Source organism: Dunckerocampus dactyliophorus, chromosome 6, assembly GCF_027744805.1.
Source record: "Dunckerocampus dactyliophorus isolate RoL2022-P2 chromosome 6, RoL_Ddac_1.1, whole genome shotgun sequence".
Lineage (NCBI taxonomy): Eukaryota > Metazoa > Chordata > Actinopteri > Syngnathiformes > Syngnathidae > Dunckerocampus > Dunckerocampus dactyliophorus.
Window position 1 is genome coordinate 6,668,995 of NC_072824.1, and position 11,184 is coordinate 6,680,178.

The 11,184-nt window shown below is 42.4% G+C and overlaps 1 protein-coding gene across 1 annotated transcript in view; it reads left to right on the forward strand.

Moving 5' to 3' along the window:
• The window catches only part of gpr179 (G protein-coupled receptor 179), a 31,259-nt gene that overhangs the window by 5,001 nt on the left and 15,074 nt on the right, over window positions 1–11,184 (forward strand). The window contains exons 3-10 of the mRNA XM_054779643.1: window positions 3,247–3,343; window positions 3,447–3,673; window positions 3,794–3,862; window positions 9,369–9,478; window positions 9,622–9,860; window positions 9,964–10,102; window positions 10,656–10,758; window positions 10,856–10,996. Of these exons, the coding sequence (XP_054635618.1) occupies window positions 3,247–3,343; window positions 3,447–3,673; window positions 3,794–3,862; window positions 9,369–9,478; window positions 9,622–9,860; window positions 9,964–10,102; window positions 10,656–10,758; window positions 10,856–10,996 (1,125 nt within the window). The remainder of the gene's footprint in view (window positions 1–3,246; window positions 3,344–3,446; window positions 3,674–3,793; window positions 3,863–9,368; window positions 9,479–9,621; window positions 9,861–9,963; window positions 10,103–10,655; window positions 10,759–10,855; window positions 10,997–11,184) is intronic.

Here is an 11,184-nt window from a genome sequence, read left to right on the forward strand (position 1 = left end):
TTAATGACGCTAAAAAAATTCAAAGTAATTCATGAAATAAATGAGTTACCACTGTTATTTTATTTACCGTTATTTTTGACACATAAACACATAAAATACAAACTGATCAACGATTGAATGTTTTTTTCAGTATGCATTATTAGGTGGAAAAGGTTTGGTCATCCCACTTTGCAGAAATACACAATCACGTCGAGTGATGTGTTGACATAAACAAGCATGACCATATACTGCACTGAGCATTAAGTTATCTATAATCCATATCACATTAATGTTCAGCCTGTGCCATTAGACCTCTCTGCATCTGAGGGGTGCCCGGGTTACAGGATATAAAGGCCGCTGTGTGTGTGTGTGTGTGTGTGCGTGTGTATGTGTGCGTGCGTTTGTGTGGTGATGGATGAGATTTCTCCAGAAAAAGGATAAAAGACTCAGTAGTGGTTTTATGAGTCCATTTAGCTTTTAACTTAGATTAACGCACAATCCATACGCACGTGTGTGTGTGTGTGTGTGTGTGTGTGTCTGTGTGTGCGTGTGTGTGTGTGTGCGTGCGTGCGTGTGTTGTCCAACTGGCTAAAGTGAAACTGCATCAGAGGAACATGACCTCCTTTCTAACCTTTGTTTTTTTATTCAGGTATCGTCAGAAGAACATGCTGTAGTTTAGAGGCAGCCATCTGTTGTTTTAAACATTCCTAGCGTCGTGTGTGTGTGCGTGTGCGTGTTTGTGTGTGTGCATGATGTGTTAGATCATCACTCCTCATACAGTATCTGCATGCTTGATATGTTGCTTGATAACGTCCAAATACAGAGATGATGGACACTTAACACTAAACACTTGGCCGTAAAATGGGTTGGTCTATTATACTGCAAAATATTACGTCTTAAGTCTTTATAGAAAAATATCCCCCAGGTAGCCAGCCTGGCTAACTTTTGTTTTGTTCAATGAACTTGCAGCATTTTTTTGCAGCAGTGTGTGTTTTTGGCATTTGCAGCATTTTTCTTTTGCTTTGGGTGTGATCCTGTAGTGTTTATGTGAGTACAGCATTTTTTAATTTGCTTTCCTATAGCATGTGTTTTATGGTGTTTGTGTGTTTTTGGTTTTGGATTCTTTCTGTTTGGACATTGAGAGGAGGGGAGGGGCACCTAATCAGTGACATGCCTCTGTTATCGATCGTACCATTTACACATGCACAAACAGCTGTTAAACACAGAAAATGCCTACTGAAAATAATCCCCCCCCTCACTTTGGTGCTGCATATAGAATAGCTTGGAATTGGAAAATATGCAACAAAAAAAATCATCATATAAAATAAATAAAAATAATACTAATCACTGTGTACTCAGGGTACAAGAATTGTAAGGATGTTAGTCTCTTCGTGGGAGACGCAGCTAGATACACGGGTTACGATACAAAAATGGTATACGGTGGTGTGAGAAAATGTTTCCCCCCTTCCTGATTTCTTTTTTTTTTTGTATGTTTGTCACACTTAAATGTTTCAGATCATCACACAAATTTAAATATTAGTCAATGACAACACAAAATGAACACAAAATGGAGTTTTTAAATGAAACTTTTTATTATTAAGGAAGAAAAAAAATCCAAACCTACATGGCCCTGTGTGGAAAAAGTGACTGCCCCCCCCCCCCCATTAAAACATAAATGATCTGAGATTAACTGAGATCTATCAGTCTGGACAATGTTATAAATCCATTTATAAAGCTTATAAAGCTTTGGGACTCCAGCCAACCACAGTGAGAGCCATTATCCACAAATGGCAAAAACATGGAACAGTGGTGAACCTTCCCAGGAGTGGCCGGCCAACCAAAATGACCCCAAGAGCGCAGCACCGACTCATCCAAGAGGTCACAAAACACCCCACAACAACATCCAAAAAACTGCAGGCCTAACTTGCCTCAGTTAAGGTCAGTGTTCATGACTCCACCATAAGAAAGACACTGGGCAAAAACAGCCTGCATGGCAGAGTTACAAGACGAAAACCACTGCTGAACAAAATGAACATCAAGGCTCGTCTCAATTTTGCCAGGAAACATCCTGATGATCCACAAGACCTTTAGGAAAATACTCTGTGGTCTGACGCGACAAAAGTTGAACTTTTTGGTACGTGTGTGTCCCATTACATCTGGCGTAAAGGTAACGGCGCATTTCAGAAAAAGAACATTATATCAACAGTAAAATATGGTGGTGGTAGTGTGATGTTCTGGGGCTGTTTTGCCACTTCCGGACCTGGAAGAGTGATAAATGGAACCATGAATTCGGCTGTCTACAAAAAATCCTGAAGGAGAATGTCCGTCCATGTGTTGGTGATCTCAAGTTGAAACCAACTTGGGTTCTGCAGCAGGACAATGATCCAAAACACACCAGCAAGTCCACCTCTGAATGGCTGAAGACTTTGGAGTGGCCTAGTCAAAGTCCTGACCTGAATCCTATTGAGATGCTGTGGCATGACCTTAAAAAGGCGCTTCATGCTGGAAAACCCTCCAATGTGACTGAATGACAACAATTCTGCAAAGATGAGTGGGCCAAAATTCCTCCACAGCGCTGTGTTGTCAGCAGTTGTGTTGTCATTGACTAATATTTACATTTGTCTGATGAGCTGAAACATTTACGTGTGACAAACATACTAAAAAAAATAAATCAGGAAGGGGGCAAACACTTTTTCGCACCACTATATTTAAAAAAAAGAACGATTCGATGCTGTGTACAAACGATATGATACAATTTGATAAAATTCTACAGTTACATTTGTTGATGTAGATATTAATCTTACGTTATAAAATAAAGAAAAGTGGCAGTCTTACAGCATTTTCAAATGTACAAAAGAGCACGTCATATCCCCAAGCATGCTGTAAGGCAGGGGTCCCTAACCACGAAGAAACTTTCAGGCACAATGATAAAAAAAAAAAAAACACTAAAAATAAATAATTATTTGTAATAATTTGTAAATAATTACATAGTATTTTATGTAAATGGATACATTTTGGAAATATGGGCCATTATTTTGTTCAAAAAACAATATATAGTTAGAAATCCTGCGAGTAGCGACTTATCCCGCTTTGTTCTACGGTCCTTGAACGCACCATCTAACTTTCTCCCACACTGCACAGACTACTGTTCTGTATTTCCGCCCTTTTTCTTTCACTTCATATTTGGTCCCAAAAGAGAGTTGCCTAAAAACATTACAACTTGAACTTGAAACTTCACTTCAATGTCATCTTACTTCCATCTTGCAGTGCGTGCCAATCCCAGGGCGGGGCTTCAGGCTGGGTCAGTACTGTTGTCGCTGTAAGGAAGGATACTACAACCCTGAGACAGCCACCTGGAAAGCAGGTACCATGGCAGCAGCCAAGATGGTCTTTGTCACGCTGCTGGCTGCAGGAAACAAACATGTTCATGACATGAGTCTGACTGAATGTCCTTCATGCCGATGCAGATGGTGGCAGCGTGAACACGAGTGCGAGCAGCATCAGCAGTCAGTGTTACCCATCCATGCCCACCTGTCTACCGTGCTGGCCGGGTTGCCGGAGGTGCCAGGATGGCGCCCCGTGCTGGGTGCAGGAGGACTGGCTGCTGAGGGTCGGCGTGCTGGCTGTGCAGGGGACCTTCATGGTGCTCATCTTCATCAGCATGCTGGTGGCCTACCGCCATCGGCGCAGCAGGGTGGGTCGGCTGGCCTGTGACCTTTCAATGAAAGAAAGATGATGTTTACATTAGAAATGATCTTTATATAAGCTATGTTAACATGATGGTGTTTTTGTCACTCCCCCGTCCCCACCTCAGAGAATCCGGGCGTCTGGCCTCCTGCTGCTGGAGATCATCTTGTTTGGCTCGCTGCTCCTCTACTTCCCTGTAAGAGTTTGTCTTAAAAAGAGATGTTATTATGTTGTGCTCAACCACCTTCCACAAAGAAAGACAGAAGGCTGTCACATGGCCCAGGGAGGAGAAGCCATTCTAAATTGGTGCAGATGCAAATAAGGTGCATCATTATTATTTCACTCCTGGCTGTCACAATCCGCTTGCACTGGGGCCAGGCAGGGGCAGTGACCCATCAGATGGAAATTGTTGCACGTTGACACTCACTTGGTAATGTGCATGAGTGCCACCTACGGGGCTGGGGTGGAACACATCAGGAGTCAAGCAGACGCGTTTAGGATTGTTGGACCTTGCTGGAAGTCTTTACTATTCTAGTTTGAAGGTTCGACTGTGGTTGGATCTCATGAGAGAGTGTCCCTAATGAAGTGGCTACAGTGGTTTGCCAATCAGATTCACTTTCACCCGTCTGTGGCTGTGCACAGCAGCCAGATTAGAAGTTTACAGCTCAGTGCACAGCGGCATGAGGATTATAACATAATGCCTGAGGGGCGGAGATGCATAACGTCGCTTTGTTCTTACAACATAATCAATCTTTCGAATCATTGGTGCAATGAAAAGCTGTCTTTGTGTCCACTAATGACCATGATGAATCTAGCATCTTTGCTGGTCCAGTCACAGAAGCAGTAAGATGTGTACTGCTGCTTTCGAACAATGATTTGTAGTTGTTTAGCTCGTGGAATACTGGCAAACACAGCAAACATCAAAACCACATGGAAAGTTTTTCTGTGTACTTAGTTGTGTATGCTAAAGTTTCGGGAGGGTCATAGCTTCATCGCAGCCAATCAGATGTCTTCTTACTGTAGCGCACAGACCTCTTCTTGCCTTTCAGCACGGGATGCCCATTTGCGCTGATTAAAATCTGCCATCTTTAGTGCACGTTGTCTGTGTGTGTTCACTCTGAGCAGCTTTCCAAACACAATGATGTGCGGCCGCACTCACATTTTGGCCTTTTAGCTGATGCTCTCATCCCGAGTGGTTGATGGCGGAATGAGCGCTAATTCCTGGATTACAGTCGTCCACTCACTAGAAGGCACAACTGCTGTCAGACATCATGTTTCCTTTTTTAAAACAAGCAAACTGTGTCTGTTAGGCTGCAATGATGAGTGCTGCTTCAAGTTTTTGTTGCTTATATTCACCTGGTCAAAAATCAGTGATTTTAATGCCTGCCCCTATGGTAGGGATATTCAACGAAATAGTTCCAGAGGCCACATTTTCAGAAAGCTAAGGAATAATATTAATTCATAGTAAAGGGGACCTATTATACTAATTTTTGGTCCTTTGTATTGAGTTCTGGGCTCCTATAGAGCAGCTACGCACAATAACCCGCACAGAAAGCTTTCTAGATCTCCCAGACTATGCACCTCTTCCTGCAGTGTTTCCTTGAGTTTCCTGCCTCCCGCCCAAAATGGTCTGCGGAATTTACTCCACCCCCGGCCGTCCTCTCCTCCCGCCGAGCCCACTCCGTTGTGATTGGTCACACTCCCTCCGTTCGCTGTATTCACACTCTATAATGCTAGTCAGACAACCGCTTGTGTCCAATTCCATCCATCCATTTTCTCTACCGCTTATTCTCATTAGGGTCGCGGGCTTTTGTCCAATTACTTACACAAAATAAACACAGTTAGGACACTGATAAATTATAAATACTTACAACTTAGTTTTCTTACGCGACCAAGTAACGTTGGAAAGGCGTCGGACTTCAGCAACAGTTTTGGGGATAGTCCAGCTTCGTATTGGCCTGTGTTCACAAAACAGTCTCGTGTGACGTGCAGTTGACAGGTGAGCAAATTTTTCTCTTGTTGGCCGGGAATCATCATCTCCAACCACTTCTGCCTGATGCTTCCCTCTTTAGGCACACCCGAACAAACATTTCCTGGAAGCCATACATAACACGGTAAACAGAGCAGACCCAAGCAGAGCGGGGAGGTCTGGGTTTCATTGACGTCAGTGGAACTCGGTGTTAAAAAAGACTCTGTAAAACACAGCGGCAGAGCCATCCAAAACTGCTTTCAGGTCTCACTTCCAAATGCGCAAATCTCATTATCTGATGCGTTGACACGGGAATACAACATTGTATTTATTGTTTAGGACAGAAAAGAGTAAAAGCATATTAGGTCCCCTTTAATTGTTATTATTATTAGGGATGTCCGATAAGATCAGCCACTGATAATTATCGGCCCGATATTGGCATAAAAATGTGATATTGGCCAACATCGGTAGCATTTTTTCCCTACAATGAAAGCCGCAGCTTTTAGCACCAACGACGCAAAATTTGCAACATTGTTGAGTCGTATAATTAATACTGTGCCACTCACAAGCCTGTGAGGAAGAAGTAATTCTTTATTTAGCAAGCAAGGTGGGGGGTTACCATTCCACATACCATTCTTACTCACAGTGTCTTTAAAGTAAGAGAAAAAATAATCACACAGCAACGTAATAGGTAGATGTGTGTGTGTGTGTGTTTATACAGTATATATATATAGTAGTTTTAATGCAATGAAATAAGAATATAAAATACAAACATAAAAGTTAAAGTTAGCAAAATAATAATCAGCAAATTCATACATTTTCAACAATACCCCATCCATCCATTCATTTCTATGCCGCTTAGCCTCTCAAGAGGCGGGGTACACCCTGGACTGGTCGCCAAACAACCATTCACACTCACATTCATACCTATGGACAATTTAGAGTCTCCAATTAACCTAACATGCACGTTTTTGGAATGTGTGAGGAAGCCAGAGTACCTGGAGAAAACCCACGCACACATGGGGAGAACATGCAAACTCCACAGAAATTTCCAAGCGGAGATTCGAACCCGATCTCCTGACTGTGTGGCCAACATGCTAACCACTCAGCCACCGAGCGGTCTAAACAATACCCCTTTAACTAAAAATAAATGAAATCTTTCCAGAAATAACACAAATCAAGGCACAAGACACAAATGTATTCTTAGATAAAATATGTAATATATTAATTAACTACTCAGAGATGGGTGGAGTAGCCAACAAAACAACTGTACTCATTTAAGACTATTGTTACTTTACAATAATTTTACTCAAGAAAAAGAAAAATGATGTTACACATATCGGTATTGGTTGATGTCAGAATCAGAAATTGAGACTTGGACAATAGCGGCATATCGGTTATCGGCAAAAAAAGCCAATATCATCGCTAATTATTATTATTGTTATTTATTATTATTTTGTGTATAATGTCAATGCAAGGATTTACCATATTTTCAGTCTTTTACGTCACCAAATAGAAGTCGTGAAAATAAAGTAAGAAAGTCACAGAAGCTCTGTGTTAACACTAGTCAGATCCTCTACAGTCATCCCTTGTTTATTGCGGTTAATTGGTTCCAGACCCGACCGCGATAAGTGAATTTAGGATTGAATAAAGTAGGATTCAATATTAATAAATTGAACATTTTCATAGAGCATAGAAAACCTGTTTATGACTTCCTAAATACAATCTTTACCGTTATTAGATCCCTGTAGACATCAAATAACACACCTATAGTCACCTTTGCACTGTTATTATTCTTTGTTTACAGCACATTGCTCAACTGTAATACACAGGCTACGGGATCACTGCAGGGACACAAGAAACAGCCATGGCTTTAACCATTAACAAGCCAGTGATATAACAAGTTAGCCTCAAATGAATTAGTGTATTCTCAACTTAAGAAAGGGTTTAAAACAGAGTGGGGAAGAAGGACAAAGAATGCGGTTGTATCGTCTGCAAATAATTCTAGCTTTAGGTCTTTCATGACTATCCATAATGTTGTTTATATATAGATTGAACAGTTTTGGTCCCAGTATTGGCCCCAGGGGTACGCGGCACAACATATTTAAGCTCACAGATGTATATTCTCCTAGCTTCACATATTGACTCCTGTCTGTGAAGTAGCTTTTAACCCAGTTCAAGACTAAACCTCTGTTTTCATATCGTTTTGCAATTAGGATGCTGTGATTAATTGTATCAAAGGCTTTTGTTAAAGCCAAAAATACTGCAGCTGCACACTTTCTGCGGTTGGTAATTTCTACTGTAATTTCAATTAGTGCCATGGAAGTTGAAATGTTAGCTCTGTATTTGTATTCGCTGTCCGTGAGTAATTTATTCTTATTAATAAATTTGTCCAACCTGTTGTTGAATAGCTTTTCAATTATTTCAGAAAATTCTGGTAATAAGGAAACTGGTCGGTAGCTTGTGAATTGATGCTTGGAATGTGTTAATTAATTAATTAATTTTTGAAAAACCACAAGGGTGCGAAAATCAAACTGCCATATTGTGAGGTACAACTGTATATGACAGGAGTTGGTTGGTTGGTTGGTTGGTTTAATTTTATTTCGAACACGCATATGTCCGAAAAGGAGTAGGAAGAAGCAGAGCTTATTTAATCCTACCCCCTCTTCGTAGCACATCAATTGCTAATACATGTGTGTACATACAAACACGTGCATACATATATATACACCTACATCTGCGTGTGTGGATTTACTGGAATGTACTGCAAAAACTGGCAAAAAAATGGCTGTTTCTAAGGACCTACTGCAAAAGCGCATGTTAAAGATCCACAGAATTACAGGAGCTTTTGCTGTTTTTAGGGATCTACTGCAAAAACACTAGTCAAAGACTGTCTACATGATAAGAAACACTGCTGGGGTTTTTTTTAGGAATCTGCTGCTAAAATATTAGCTAGATTGTCTATATGTGACAGGAACATGTCTGTTATGAAGGAATCAGCTGCGAACATGCTCATCAAAAATTGTCTATACTGTATATTACAGGAAAACTACTGGTTTTTTAGGACATAAAGCAAAAGCGCATGTCCAAGATCCTCAAAATTACAAGGTTTTTTTTGCTGTTTTTAGGAATGTACTGTAAAAATACTGTTGGTCTCACAGTCAGGAAATTGTGGGTTTGTACCCCTGTTGGAACGTCTGTTTGGAGTTTGCGTGTTATCCCCGTGCATGCGTGTGTTCTCCGGCTTCCTCCCACATTCCAAAAATATACATGCTAGATTAATTGTCCATAGCTGTGAATGTGTGCCCTGCGATTTGCTGGCGACCAGTCGAGGGTGTACCCCACCTCTCGCCCAAAGACAGCTGGGATAGGCTCCAACATACCCGCAACCCCAGTGAGGACAAGCGGTACAGAAAATGTATGGATGTCTATGGATGACAGGCATATTGCTGTTCTTAAGGAATCTGCTGCAAAAACGCGGGTCAAAGATTCTATATATGGAACACACGGCTGTTTTTAAGGCTAGTCAAACACTTGCCAAAGATCTTCAAAATGACAGGAGTTTTTTAATGTTTATAGGAATCTACTATAAAAATACTAGTCAAAGATCTTATGTATGGCAGGAATTTTTTGTTTTGTTTTTTGGGAATCAGTTTTGAACCAAAGATACGGGCCAGTCTAATCTCATGACCGTCCGTATGTCACTAAAAGTCCTCCATGTGGGCCTCTGCAGGTCTTCATCCTGTACTTCAAGCCCAGCACGTTCAGGTGCATACTGCTGCGCTGGGTCCGGATGTTGGGTTTTTCCATCGTCTATGGCACTCTCACTCTGAAGATGTACAGGTGAGATGATGGGTGGAGGTCCTCACTTGGTCCAGTTGTATAGAAAATTAACACTTAACGCTAAAGTATCAGTATGTCCACAACTTTAAGATTGACACAAATACCTGACAGGACACAACAAGGGATTCTTAACCTCTTTGCAGGGTTCTTAAGGTGTTCCTGTCCCGCACTGCTCAGAGGGTCCCGTACATGTCCAGCCTCCACCTGCTGAGGATTCTGGGAGTGATGTTGATGACTGTCAGCTGGTTCCTGTGCGCCTGGACGGTGGGGGTCCTGCAGAACCGCGACCGGAACATTCCAGTGTTTGTGACAGGCAGCACATCAGAGGGCCAGGACTTCAACCTGTGCTACCTGGACCGCTGGGACTACATGATGGCTGTTGGTGAGTAATTGTAACAGATAAACAATGAGAAAAGTGTCCCCATGTCCAAGAGTTAGAATTAGAGTTAGTATTTGTTAGTATTAATGGGACTATGCTACCGCAGCCGAGCTTCTGTTCCTGTGCTGGGGAAGCTCCCTGTGGACCGCTGTTCGGCCAGTGCCCTCAGCCTTCCACGAGCCTCGTTACATGGGCATCGCCATCCACAACGAGCTTCTTCTCTCCACCATGTTCCACCTGTGCAGGTAAGCGACTGGTTGGATCCCAACAGGGGTGGAACAGGGGACAAAAATGTGACCCTGGACATTTGGTTCAGACTGGTCCCACCCCCCCATTACGAGCCGCCTCTTGTTTTTAAAAAAAGAAGTGGCCAGGGTTGGGATTGAAACTGCACCTTCTGCCTTGAGATGGAGCAGCACGTAATGTTACACCAACAAAGTGATAGGTGGGGTGGGTTAATTCTACCATTTTATTCTGTAATTTGTGGCAGAGTCTCAGACTGACTTGGTGCTGCATGCAGCACCCCTGCCCCATGGATCATGGGGCCCTACGCACAGCGCTTGCTCTGCACGTACTGTATATGGAGGGGGGCTCTGACTGTGCCAACTCAACCCTCTGTTGTGTTGTGTCGGTAGCGGCATTTTCGTGGGCAAGCCCGGGAGATTTAGTTACCAAGGCAAAACATAGAAATAAATAAATAAATTACCATCAATCGGACCAACTCACGATACTCCCAATGGCAAGTCACCAGAACAACCCTGTCGATCTCAGGCAGAATGTTGTTGTGTTGTCCCTCAGGTTTACGTTTCCTTCTCTGCATCCTGACTGGATGCTGCTACTCTCCTTCGCACACACCCATGTAACCATCACTGTGACACTTGCGCTACTCTTCATCCCAAAGGTAAACATTTGAGTCTTCTCCTGATGTCCCACCTGTGTCTCTTGTTGGACTAATCCTGCAGTGTCACGATCAACAACAATCTGCTTGTGTGTTGCAGTTTCTGTACATGAGCAAACCTGGCAGGGAGGAAATCGCCGCTGAGGTGTATGAAGACGAGGTGGATCTGCGGCGGTCGTACCTAAACAGCAGCTTCCGGTCTGCTTGGAGCGAGCGCAGTGTGGATCCTGATGACTTCAGGGTAAATTATCTTGTCCCCTCAGAACAAACATATCACTTTGCACCGAGACATAATTTCAACAGGTGGAAGGTCACATTTAATTATGGCGAAATAAAAATCTATCAATGTAGTGCAAATCTTAAAAGCAAAATAATTCTAATCATAAACATTTCACCTTTCTCCACCCTATATTCTTTTGTTACCCCAAA